The sequence below is a fragment of the Neomonachus schauinslandi genome, chromosome 16 (assembly GCF_002201575.2).
Source record: "Neomonachus schauinslandi chromosome 16, ASM220157v2, whole genome shotgun sequence".
Lineage (NCBI taxonomy): Eukaryota > Metazoa > Chordata > Mammalia > Carnivora > Phocidae > Neomonachus > Neomonachus schauinslandi.
Window position 1 is genome coordinate 55,192,682 of NC_058418.1, and position 13,584 is coordinate 55,206,265.

General features: G+C 54.2%; 1 protein-coding gene across 2 annotated transcripts in view; it reads right to left on the minus strand.

Annotated features, from left to right (window-relative positions):
• Positions 1-13,584, minus strand: part of MEAK7 (MTOR associated protein, eak-7 homolog) — a 52,025-nt gene that overhangs the window by 2,394 nt on the left and 36,047 nt on the right. The window contains exons 2-7 of one of the 2 annotated variants that reach the window (XM_021702549.1): positions 10,296-10,330; positions 8,064-8,241; positions 5,287-5,517; positions 4,813-4,957; positions 2,127-2,555; positions 28-146 (exon numbers count right to left, since the gene is read on the minus strand). In XM_021702549.1, the coding sequence (XP_021558224.1) occupies positions 28-146; positions 2,127-2,555; positions 4,813-4,957; positions 5,287-5,517; positions 8,064-8,216 (1,077 nt within the window). In that variant the 5' untranslated portion in view covers positions 8,217-8,241; positions 10,296-10,330. The remainder of the gene's footprint in view (positions 1-27; positions 147-2,126; positions 2,556-4,812; positions 4,958-5,286; positions 5,518-8,063; positions 8,242-10,295; positions 10,331-13,584) is intronic. The other variant, XM_021702556.1, reaches the window with a different exon arrangement.

The window sequence follows — 13,584 nt, forward strand, 5'->3', positions numbered from 1 at the left end:
CAGCCCCTGCTCTCCCTAAGTCCTTACCAGTCCGTTCGGGATGGTCTGCTGCCCGTGATTCAGGTACATGTAGTGGTCGTTGTAACCCGTGGAGGCGTACACGGCCATGCGGGGGGAGATGGAGAACAGGAAGCATGTGTCATCCCCTGGAAGTGACCAGAGTGGGGACAAGCTCACATCAACGATCGATCCCACACAGCACCATTTCGCACAGTTCTGAAGGACCGGGGCCCAGAGAAAGCGAGCCCCCTGCTGCTCAGCCCAAAGCCGCGGGTCTTTCCACCGCATCGCACAAACGGTAAACCTCAAGGGACTCCCTGGTGCTACATCATCTCACGTCTGCAAGGTTAGGACGGCTTCCAGGACAAACGGACTGGAAGGCGCCGAACATGACCGCGTCTGTGATGCGAGGCTGCCCTCTGCTGGAATTCCGCTCATGTCTCAGGACAGCATGGACTCAAGTTTGAAAACCTGCCAACTGTTTTTCCACTGTTCTTCGGGGAGCCTAATCCTGCTTCTCAATCTAACACTAAGACCAGCGGAGCCAACGTGGAGTTAATACCAGAGGAGCTGGGAGAAGCAGGAGGTCACCTGTTGGGATTCTCCGTACCCTAAAAGCACAGCCTCCAACCCTGAAGACAGCAGCTCATTCCCCCATTCCACTGTGACAAGGAAGGTGGGGGTGCAGAAGTGAGCAAACGCAGCAGGGTTGAGACTGCGGCCCCCAGAAAGGCCCCTGGGCTGGCATCTGGGACCGTGGATCCGGGGAGGGTCCCCCACTCCCAGAGATGGCAAGAGGGGCTCCCTGTGCAAACAGTGTGGTTGATGCAGAACACCTGCTTTCCTCCTGGACTCTGGGGTTTGGGTGCTCTTGTAGCCGGCACCCAGGAAAAAACGCAGGTGCTGAGCCCCTAACGGGCATCGCTGGTAAACAACCCTGCTGGGGAATCGAGTGCGTCCCGTGTGAACCCCTGGGAGAGGGCTCTGGAAGCTGGCGCCTCTCTCTGCCGATCTTATCCACATCCTCTTGCTATAATTAATCGTGGCCACGAGGGGTCCTCCTAGGGAGTCCCCAACATGTGGGTGGACTTGGCAATCCCGGACACAGTGGGCGAAAAGCTAGTAGCAGCTACTGGATTAAAGATCTGACATATTCTGAAACCTTGGAGAAAACTAAACCCTAGAAACAGGATCTCAGGGATTCCGCTAATGATTCCTGTCCCCCACCCCGCGGCTACTATGATCTCCCTCGTAACATCAACTCTGCACCTGGACGCGGCCTCCCGGCCGGCAGAACCTTACCTCGTAGAGAGAAGGTGTGCAGAGGTGTCCAGTATGACAGAGGACACACAGGGCACACATGGCCCTCCCAGGTCTGGGAAGGCTTCCTGGAGGAGGGGACCTTGGGCTGAGTCCCAACAAGGAGCTGGTCATGCAAACAGGTCAGGAGGAGAGAAAGCGCAGCATGCGCCAAGGCTGGGAATGAGAGGGAGCCCAGCCTGCAGGTAGTCTGAGGAGACCGAGCACGGAGCCCCGGGACACATGCGTGGGTCGTGAGGCTGCGCACAGGAGATGCGCCTCCTGCAGGCAGCATTCAAGGGTCAGACGTGCTGAGACGTGGCAAATGGACTGGAGGACAAGATGGAAACCAGGGGCCTGATTAGGAGGTCCCCACAGCAACGTAGAGGGATCAGCATGAGAGAAGGTGGGGGGATGCGAGAGGACCCTCCCATTCAGACTCGCGGTCCCTGTCCCGGAGGACCATGTGGCATTGGTCTGTCGCATCTAGGGACCCAGACAGGAAGGATATTAACCATCTGGCTCCTGGGTGTGAGGGCGGGGCTGCATCGGGTCTCAGAGCCTCTGGGAAAGGCCCCCCCATTTCACCGCTGGGAAGACTCATTGAAGACACGGGCTCGGGCAGCCAGGGCCACACGCCGAGGCACCTACGGGGACGTCAGACCGGGGAAGGCAGGTGCAGCTCTGAGTCCACTTGGAGGAGCCGGAAGAAAGGCTCTGGACACGCATGCCCTCAGTCGGCTCAGGGGTCCCCAGGCAGGAGCCACGAGACCGAACTCTCCAGGAGCACCGTGCGACCGCGTGTGGGGCAGGGGACCCAGGCTCACCTTGAAACTGAGGCCTGACCTCCCAGGAGCAGGAGGCAAACCCGCCGAACACCTGGCCGTCGCGATCCTCCACCAGCAGCACACAGGGGCCCTGGTGGGTGATGCGGCCGCAGAGCTGCGAGAAGCTGTGCCCGTGGAGCTCGGACGAGAAGAGCAGGCGCCAACGGCCCTGCTGCTCCCTGCGCAGGTGGGAGTTGACGTAGATGACCGACAGGACGTCCAGGATGCTCTCGAACACCCTCTCCGGGTCAACGTGACGCTCGGGGACCAGGGTGGCCAGGTCGAGGGAGGAGCGCAGGAGGAGGAAGCCTCTGTGGATGACCACGCTCAGAAACGTGGCCACGTGGGGGGCCCTGAACACCCAGTCCTCGATGGTGGCTCGGTCACACTCACAGTCCAGCTGCTGAGGCCCCGGAAGCTTCTCGCCACCTAGGGGAGGGACAGACCCAAGCCATGTGGCCACGTTACCTGACATCCATTCCCGGCACCTGTGCAGCCCAAAGTGGGAGCCACGTGTGGCTTCTGAGGGCCTGACATGTGGCTGGTCTGGACTGAGCCGTGCAGGAAGTATAAAACACCTGATTCCAAAAAGCCGGTGTGAAAAAGCAAGTGTAAGATCTCCCTCCCTTTTTACATTGATTACCGATGTTCAAGTGTACTTTGGACATCTTAGAAATAATTCCCCTGTTCCTTTTTGCTCTTTTCATGTGGCTACTGGAATATTTAACATTTCACACGTGGCTTGATTGGCGCCTGCATTGATCTGAACCATTCGATGTCCACACCCATCTTTTCTCTCCTCTGCAAGCTGCACATGAGGTGCCCAGGACACAGCCAAGGCTCACCCCTGCGCCCAGCCCTGAAGCCCTCCGCAGGTGTTCCCGAGAGAGCCACGCCAAAAAACACTCTTCGAGGGGCTTCCACCCAACACAGCCATTTCGGAAGGCCCTAGAAGCGTGACACCCTCCAGGCAAGTCAGGGTGGGGGCTGTAACTTACGGGACACACCCACCACCAGTTATCTGGGAAGAACGGGTATCATTAACAAGGAATTATGCTTGACCCCATAGTCTTCTTTTCTCTCTTACCCACCGAGAATGGAGGTGATACGGTGGTGATACCGGAAGGCCGAACACTGGTATTTTACATATATTATGTTATTCTCCTGTCCAAGTTCCAAATTCACCGCTTGATTTTTGAAATAGGACCTATTTTCCAAACTGCATTTTAAAATCCAGCTTTATAATAAAATAATGCTTTTATAAAAACAAATCTACTCTGCAAAGAGATTCACCACAGCTATTTTTAAATCCCAAGTAAATTCAAATGTATATGGTTTCTCATCCAATGATAGTAGAATACACATTATTCTCAAGGGCACATGGAACTATTCTCCGGAATAGATCGTACACTGGTGCATGAAGCATGCCTCAGTAAATTTTAAAGGACTAAAATCATACAAAGTATGTTCTTCAACCACAATGGAAAGAAATTATAAATCAACAACAGGAGGCGATTTGGGAAATTCACAAACATGTATAAGTCAAATAACACACATCTAAGTAACCAACAGACCAAAAGAGGAATCACAAGTTAGAAGATACTGAGAGGGCTGAACACACACACACAAACACACCAAAGCTTATGGGATGCAGCTAAAGCAGTGCTTAGAGGTAAATGTATAGCTGTAAATGCCTATATTGAAAAAGAAGAGAGATCTCAAATCAATAACCTAACCTTCAACCTTAGAAAACTAGAGAAAGTAGACCAGACTAAATGTGAAGCAACCAGAAAGAAAAGACTAGGGTAGAGAGGAATGAAGAGACAGAGAAACCCAACTATATCAAAAGCATCTGAAAACACCCACCAAAATCTGATAGACCTTCAGCTAGACAGATCAAGAAAATAAAAAGCCTCAAATGACTAAAATCAGAAATGAAAGTGGGCAGGGGGTGCTGGGCAGCTCAATCCATTGGCATCTGCCTTTGGCTCGGGTCATGATCTCAGGGTCCTGGGATCGGGCCCTGGTTTGGGCTCTGCGCTCACTGGGGCGTCTGCTTCTCCCTCTGCCTCTGCCTCTCCCCCTACTGGTACTCTCTGTCTCTCTCAAATAAATAAAAGCTTAAAAAAAAAAAAAAAAAAAAACCATAACTGGGGACATCACTAATGATCTTGCAGAATAAGTATTACAAAAAATACTAGGAACAATTAATTTCTGCATATTTGTGAATTTCCCAAATGCCTCCTTACTGATTTGTAATTTCTTTCCACTGTCGTTGAAGAATCATACTTTGTATGATTTCAGTCCTTTTAAATTTATCATGAGGCAGGGCACCTGGGTGGCTCAGATGGTTAAGTGTCTGCCTTCGGCTCAGGTCACGATCCCAGGGTCCTGGGATCGAGTCCCGCATCGGGCTCCCTGCTAGGCGGGGAGCCTGCTTCTCCCTCTGCCGCTGCCTCTCTCTCTCTCTCTGACTCTCATGAATAAATAAATAAAACAAACAAAAATAAATAAATAAATTTATCACGAGGCATGTTTCACGACCAACCAATACGATAATCAGAGCAAACTGGGAGGACTCACGTGTACGGATTTCAAAACTTCGCTATAAAGCGACAGTCACCCAGACCGCGTGGTACCAGTCTACGTGTCAAGGGCTCAGTGGGTGAGCACGCAGGGCACTTGCCTCGAAGGTCCATCTCGGAGAAGAGCTGGGCGGCCAGCACCTGCACCCTGGAGGGGGGCCCCGGGCCTCTCTTCTGGGTCCAGCCTCTCAGCTCCTGTCTGTAGTTGAGCACGTGAACCACAGAGCCAACCAGATCCTCTGTAAACTGAAAGACCACAGTTTTACCATTCGTCACATTTCCACCGTGACCCACAACCTACATCATATCAATACAGGAAAGAACGCTTTATCTTTTCAATGCCGACTACAATGGGTCACAACGTGGGAAGAGATTACATTACTTAGGTAGGTATTCAAGCTCTATTTCACCAAGGCCTCTGTCCACGAGTCCTGACATCACCAGTGATGTGGTCTAGGGTCCCTGAGGGGGACATCTCCATGTGCCTCCACCAGCTGCGCGATCGTGCTAAGTCCCCACCTTAGGACCCCCGAGGCTGCTTGGCATGGCTGCAAACGGCCTCGTGGCCTCTCTACCTTCTGGACTTCTCTCGCTTTCACAGGACATTCTGTGGCAGAAATCATTTTCAGGATCACAAGACTCTTCTCCTCGGAGTTTCCCTTCAACAAGTGGTACATGGACACAGTGAACTGTTCCTGGGAGACGCTGTCGCTGGGCTTCGAGGCCTTCCCCGTCAGGTCAACCCTCCGCATGCCGTCATAGAGTCTGGTGACCATCTCTGGGGGAAGAGCTTCCCCAACGTGGCTCTGTTGGGAACAAGCAGCAGAAAAGCCTGGATGGGGTTGAGCTACGCGTGGTAGGGTCGCAGGAAAAGGACCAGGGACCAAGACCAACCACTGCCACTCCCAGATGCTTCCACCAGCACTCAACCTTCCTAAACCCCGTATGTATCCTCTCTCCCCCACCCAAGAGAATCATATCACCCCAAAACGCACATGCCTGATGTGTCCTGGCTTGTGGCTCATCATGGCCATCAGACTCTTCCACAATCTGTTCCCGTCCTGCCCTCCAAACTTTCCAGTCCCCCTCCCCCACCAGATTGGCCACATCATTCCTGCCTCTGGTCACTGTCTGCTCTTCACTCTGCTCACACCTCTTCATTCTACACTAACAGCTGCCACGTGTGGGTCTGAATTTATTAACACATGGAACGTATGTGTGTGCATAGCTGATCTGTTCTCCCCTATGAGACGAGCCAGCTCTTCCTATCCAAAATCTTGTGTTTAATATGCATTTTTACTTAAGTTTTATTTAAATTTTAAATCTAATTCTGGGGTTTTTTTAGATATATTTATTTTACAGAGAGAGCACGAGCAAGCGAGCATGGGGGAAGGGACAGAGGGAGAATCTCAAGCAAACTCTACGCTGATTGTAGGGCCTGATGCGGGGCTTGATCTCATGACCCTGAGATTATGACCTGAGCCAAAATCAAGAGTCAGATGCTCAACCAACTGAGCCACCCCAGGTGCCCGGATTTTAAATTTTTTTTTTTTTTTTAAAGGTTTTATTGGGGCACCTGGGTGGCTCAGTCATTAAGTGTCTGCCTTCGGCTCAGGTCATGATCCCAGGGTCCTGGGATCGAGCCCCGCATCGGGCTCCCTGCTCGGCAGGAAGCCTGCTTCTCCCTCTGCCACTCCCCCTGCTTGTGTTCCTGCTCTCACTATGTCTCTCTGTCAAATAAATAAATAAAATATTAAAAAAAAAAAAGATTCTATTTATTTGACAGAGACACAGCAAGAGAGGGAACACAAGCAGGGGGAGTGGGAGAGGGAGAAGCAGGCTTCCCTCGGAGCAGGGAGCCCGATGTGGGGCTCGATCCCAGCACCCTGGGATCATGACCTGAACCGAAGGCAGACGCTTAACGACTGAGCCACCCAGGTGCCCCTTAAATCTCCTTCTTAATTAATGTCTTGCCAGTAACATAATGTAAATACTGTTTTCCTTTTTCACTCCCAACATGCAATGCGATTTGCTCCAGGGCTTATAAAAAGATGGATAGAAACAGCAAATCACAAACTGAATCATGAGCTTCCTCAGAGCAGGTTCTGAAAACCGGGTTCTTTCCAACGGCTCCCTGTGTCTGGAGTCTGGGACAACATGGATATTCAGGGGCTCTCTGTCAGTGTTTTCCAGGTTCTCCTGAAAAAGTAATCTCTGCTGCTTCCCCCGAAGAAACTTCCTTCAGTCACCAGGGTTTTCTGACCAACTTTTCGCCCTCCGTGCTGTGATACACACACCAGAACACTGTTCCCCACCCTGCACTCAGGCCTTTCATCGGTCTGGCTGGTCCTCCTGCTTCGGCTTCGTGGGTGCCTGGGTCTAGTGGGGATCCATATACACCCCCATGTGCACGCATGCATGCACACATCCACACCCACATAGCCGTGACCCCGATAACCTCCCTCATCTTTGAAGTGAGCATGTTGGGGGATCCCCAAGGCCCCCACCAGCTCCCACTCTGCACGTACTAAAGAGGAGACTACTAGATTGCCTTCCCCTGATGCAGCCCTTCCCCATCACCCAGGAAAGATGGGCTGGTGGGATCTCTTTGCCATGGTCTTGCTCAGTCTGGGCACTCAAACATGCTGTTAAAAAAAACCCCATGGAGGGGCACCTAGGTGGCTCAGTCAGTTAAGCGTCTGCCTTCGGTCAGGTCCTGGGATCAAGCCCCGCATCAGGCTCCCTGCTCAGCGGAGAGTCTGCTTCTCTCTCTGCCTCTGACCCTCCTCCCTGCTTGTGCTGTCTCAGATAAATAAATAAAATCTTTAAAAAAAAAAAAAAAAGCCCCATGGAACAGGGTGAAAAGATGGGGAAACGGGCAATTTTAACCCCTTGGCAGGTAAAACTTGAATGTGAAACTTCATTATTTTGTTAGGAGTACCAGAAAAATCCTAGGACTTCAAACACTCACAAATACATCTGAAGGCAAAGTACACTTGAAACTGTGGTTACTGGACCCACAAACCCCGCTAAGGCAGCCGGTCACCTGGTCTCGGAGGGAAATCAGGAGACAAAGGTTTAAGAGACGGGACGCAGGGCTGGCCCCTTTGGTCGATCTCAAGGTAGAAGTGTGCCCCAAAACACAGCACTACAGAGACGGAGCAGAGCAGCTGAGACAGACCCCACAGCCTGCAACGTGGAAGATGCAGACCACCTGCCTTTTCCAGAGAATGCACTTGGCAGTGCTGCCGAACACGCGTCAGACCACCATGGAGAGCTGCTTCGGGCCTGAGGGCCACAGCGCGCAGCACCTGCGTGAGACCACCCACTGAAAGCCACGTGCGGCTCTTGCCTTTAGCGCCTTCAGAGAGAAGGATCGGGGCGAGGTCCTGGGGCTGTGCGTTTCCGATGACAGAGCATCAAAGAGTCTATCGATCTCCGCCTGCTCCTCAGGAAGAAACTGTGAGCAAAACTTCTGCCCCGACTGGCTTCTGCTGTTCCCCATCTCTCCTCGTATCCGGCACAATTCTCTGCAGAAGACACCAAGGTAGAGATCAAGTTAGAGAGCTCAGAGAGAGTAAATGTTGGTTAGGATACATAGTCAATTACTCAATATTGAGTTAGCTGCAAACTCATCAGAGCTACATCGGGGGTGAATGCAAATCTGGCGGGAAAACCGGCCCCCGAGCCCCAGGGTCTCTGTAGGCACACGCGTGCTTGCCAAGCAGTCTGGATTTCTTTATTTGGAAACACAATTCCTATACTAATGTACCTAAAAGGTAGAAAAATCAGTATGTTCATCGAAATACTCTTGTTTTCAAAACCTAACTTGAAAAAAGTCTGTAAGGCTGGCTGATCACACGTATTTGAGTAAAATCGACACCTTGAAAATACCACCTAGGAAGCGAGCGTGGGACTGGGCCAGCTCTGCCCTGTGATCCTGGCTCCGCCCCCTAGCAGCTACGAGGGCTGGGGCGGGCTCCAGAAGCTTCCGTGCCTCCAGATCCTCCTGCGTGAAATGGCAATCAGCACGCTCTCTGACAGAGGTCGTGGTGACCACTGCGTTAGTCCAAGCAAAGGGCTAAGAAGGTGCCCGTGACCTTCAAGGGACACAGAGATGGGCACCCCAAGGCCCAGGGGCCTTGTTCATTGTCACAGACCCCATTACAGAAAGGGGTCGAGTGCCATCATATCTGGGAGTCAAACAGAAAAGCACAGAGGGAAAAAAAAAAAATCTCTTAAGAGGCCAAGTGCGGTGGCTTTTTCCTTCCATCCTTAGACTTCACCTGGAAGCCAGCATCGGTAAAACTGCTGGAGAGAAAAACACCTTCTCCCCCAGCCCAGGAGTGAACAGCCTCCCACCATGTCAAGGAAGGGAGCCGAGAAGGGGAGGGCAGGCCAGCCCAGGCCCCCCAAGATCTGGCTGATCAATCCCCCAAGAGGAAACGGGGTACAGTCCCGAGTTTCCTTCCTTCTTACTAAGGGGACATTCACTTAACGTGAAACTAACCACTTTAAAATCAACAATTCAGCAGGATTTAGCGCATTCATAGTGTGGTGCAACCACCACCTCTACCCAGCTCCAAAATATTTTTGTCGCCCCCAAAGGACACCTCGTGTCCAAAGCAGTCACTCCCCGCCCCATCCCCCAGCCCCTGGGGCCACCCATGTGCAGTGTCTGTGGGTGTCCCTGTTTCAGACAGTCCACGTACATGGAACGACACGATCTGTGGCCTTGTGGGTCTGGTCTCTTCCCATCAGCATATGGTTTTCGAGGCCCATCCATGGCCCAGCCACGGTGGGTTTACCCATTCATCCATTGTTGGACAGCTGGGCCGTCTCTACCTACCGGGTATTGTGAATAGTGCTGCTATGAACACAGAGCACATAGACTTGTTCGAGTCCCTGTTTTCAGACTGTGGGGTACAGACCTGGGAACCGAGAGGCACCGGGTCGTACGGTAATCCAATGTTTCATTTGCGAGGAGCCACCCCACGGTGTTCCATTTTCCATTCCCAGCAAAGCACAAGGGCTCCAATCTCTCCACATCCTGCGTGATGCTACTATCTCCATCCTGGCAGGGGACCCATCTGCCCTGCAGAGGACGCCACCGGCCAGGACTCGGACACGGACCTCGGCCCGCGTGCAAAGGCAGCTGGAGAGGAGAGCTCACACAGGCCAGCTTGGGGCTATCACTCACGAGCCACCTGATCTAGATGCTTCCACTCCTCAAGCTTCTCAGCAGCATGACAGCCAAGAAGGAAAACCTCCAGCCCTGGGCTCAAGGGCCAGCCTGCGCGAGGCTCTCCTTGTCTCTGACACAGTGGGGACTGCGTCAGCTGGTGCCTGGTCCCCTCCAGGGGCACGGCCCAACCAACCGCCAAGAAAACACCTGATAGTTTTCACACACCCTCCCTGGGCCCCTCATTTTGTTATTCTGCTGAAGTCCTGAAAATGGTAAATGTATAAAAATGCAACCCCAGTGATTCTATTTCACTCTCAGATGGGGGCTTCCAGCCAAAGATCACCTTTTTCACTTCCAAAAAACCTTAAGGTTTGTGACTGGAGAAGGCCCGAGACTTACCGAAATGCTGGAAGGGATGAAGGTCTTACCAGCACCTGGGAGGGGAAGGATTTGAGAGGTCAGCACAGCATCACGTCAGAGCTGGACTCTAACGGAGGCATGTGGTCCACTCGGGACATCAGCATCTAGTCCCCTATCTGGCTCAGAGGGCCCTCACTGTCCACCTCTGCACACCACCATCCTACATAGCCTCTGGGTTCCAAGCCTGCTCGGTGTTCCTGACCTTCCTAGAACGGACAGTCGCCTTAACTGAAATGGGGCACAGGCCCCCCCATCCCCGACTCTGCTCGCTCTCCCCACTCACCTCTCCAGGTTCATGCCTGACTTGCCTGCTCAAACCTGAAAGTCCCAAGAGACTCTGTCCTCCAACCACCTGCCTAGCACCTGAGCCACCTGGGGCACGCAGGCACGGCGCCACGGCGTCCCGGGCCAGCTGGTCAGGTGCACCAGCCCCTTCTCCACCTGCCTGCTGGGCTCCCATATGCAAATTCCAGGCCGGCCTGGCCTGGCCTGGGTGCTGAAAGAGCCCAAGTGCTCCCCGCACCGGGACTGGCTCCCAACCCCTACCACACTCAAGGGCCCCTTGGATTAGCGCCACTCGCTCAACCACCACGACGCGTCCCCTACCCAGGGATGGGCTCCAGGATGCCCCCATCCCTGCATCCCATGCCCCCACCAGGCCCGAACCACAGCAGGGACTCCACACGTGCGATTCCATGTGCTAGCGCAGAAGCCACCAGGGAGAGCCAGCGGCGAGGACGGAGGTCCAGCCAAGCCACCTCCGGCTCGCTTTACCACTGATTCCATCTGACTGCCTTGCCTCCCAATTCCCCAAATCCTGAGAAAGCTTCCGCCCTCTCAAAGTCAAGGAATCGCCCTACCAGCGGGATGCCAGTCTCTTTAAGGGGGACACCTGGAGCTAAAAGACCACTCGTCAGACGTTTCCATGTCCCAGAGGAGGGAACAGTGCAGGTGGGGGCTGTGCCCCTAAGGGGCCACAGGTCGCACCTCCTCCAGCACGCAGGCCATCCTGCATCCACTCCATCAGGGACTCCGTGTCCCCCCGGGGCCAGGCCCCGTCACAGAGCAGAAGAGCCTCAGGTGGGCACCGGCCTGCAGGAACATTCCGTTCACGGGGGAGAGACAGACAAGCAGACAGACAAGCGCAGCCGGGGCAGTGGGGATCCAAGTGAGAACACAGGAGTCAAGAGTCGAAAATGTCCCGAAGGACACATTCCGGCTGGGTCTTCAGGCGCCCACAGGTGGCTCACTTGGGCAGTGGGGACCCTGTGCGCAAAGGGGCCGGGGTGCAAACCACGATCACTGAGGCCTGGTGTGGGGAGGGGAACCAGAGGCTCCAGAGCAAGATCCCCTGGTCCGCCCCTGCCCACCCCAACCTCCTCCGCTGACCTGCCAGAACAGGTTCCTCCAGTGTTGGCTGAAAACAGAGCAGCCTGGCCAGCCCTCCTGGGGACCCGATTGCTGCGGGGAAGGAGCAGGGACGGAGCAGGGACGGGCGAGCCGCCCACACGGACAGGGGAGGTGCAGACCATCAGAGTGGGGTGGGCACAGGACAGCGCCAGGAGGAGACATCAGGAAAGGCCCAGGAACAGGCATGCTAGCAATCCAGGAGGGGAAGGGGGAGAGAAGCCTCAGGCAGGAGCTACAGGCCCGGAGTCAGGAGGGCGGGGAGGACAGCAGCTTGAGAAGGGCCCCGGGCCCCGCACCACTGTTCCTGGCGTCCGCAGACCGCTCGGGAGGGGACGCAATGGCCAACAGCTCCCAGGACAGGGGCAGGGGCAGGGGCAGGATGAAGGAACAGCAACTGCAGCAGGTGTCCCCACCCCCCACTTCGTCCACCCCAGCCTCGGTCACGGTGATCCTGCCCGAAGTCTCTCCAATCAATTCTAGGGAAGAAATGAAGGCCCTCGATGCACCCCTACGTCTCCCCAAATACAACTCCCTGAACTTTCTTTCCGTCCCTGACAATAGCTTTCTCCTGGGACCATCCCAGGTGTGCCTCCCTACGGAGGACAGCCCGTTTTCCTGGCAAGTTGTGCACAAAACAACCCTACGCTGGCCTAAGCCTTCTGGAAGTTTACGTATATCAAGTTCTCTTTCAGGAGGAAGCACCTCCATATTACTTTAAGACTCCTTGCATCAGGGGTTCTCCACTGGGGGTCGTTCTGTTCCCCAGGGCACATCCGGCAGTGAGGCTTGGTTGTGATGCCTGGCGCCTAGTGGGTAGAAAGCAGGGGTGCTAACTATCCTACACCGTACAGGACAGCCCCCCCACATCAAATTACCTGACCCCAAATGTTAGTAGGGTTGAAGGTGACAAACTGGTTTTCCAAGATGCAGAGCAGTGGGGCAGAGCTCAAGGGCGGGCACTGAAGTGCACAGATGATCCTTAATGCTTGCCTCTCGGCACAGAGGCCCTGGGCTCTGCCCTTAGGGTGGAAGCAAAGACAGGCAGCCCTGAGGTCAAGTTCTGACACTAGTTGGTTTGAGGACTATGGGCAAGTTACTAAGCCTTTTCCAACTTTAGTATAATGAGGAAAGTACCACCAGGCCCGTAATGAGGTAGAAGCGATTAAATCAGGTTAACGCAGGGCATTTAATTCTGCTTTCTGGGGTCCAGAGATGGAGACAGAGGGGCCCAAGCAAGGCAAGTTTGAATCCCTGTGCAGGAACAAGGGAAGCAGCCCAGCTTGGAAACAAGGAACCCCCTCAGTGCTGGGGGAGAGCCAACAGTTTTCCTGCAGAACGGAACTGCAGTTCCGGCTGGCGTCCTAGGATAGCTCCGTCAGTCCTCACAGCCTCCCCAACTGGCTCCTGTCCTCGGGGTGCTCTCCCCACTGGCCTGCCAACATCCAAGGGGCCACTATCCTGACAGCAGTCACCTGGCCCTCAGTGCCCCCTTTCTGCTGAGAGTTCAACCACCACATCTGGACATCCAGACTTCAAGCCCTGTTTACATCCCAGCATCAGGAGCCCTTCTGCCAAGGGTCAGCTGGGGCGGGGGCAGACTCCCTGCTGGCCGGAAGGTGCTGGACCTGTCCTGCTCTGCCCAGGCTGGCTTCCCTTCCTCCAGGGAGCCCCGCTGACTCATCTGCAGGGGTGTTAGCCTGGGAGTGTTTTTTTCTCCTCTCTGTTCTAGGTTTAGCCACCAGCTCCACTCTCCTGGGACAAAACTAGTAAGATGTGGTCAGTACAACACCCCCCAGCCCCACCCACAGTCCAGTATAAACCCCCTGAGGCCTCCTCCCACAGATGCTCCCCAGTTTTC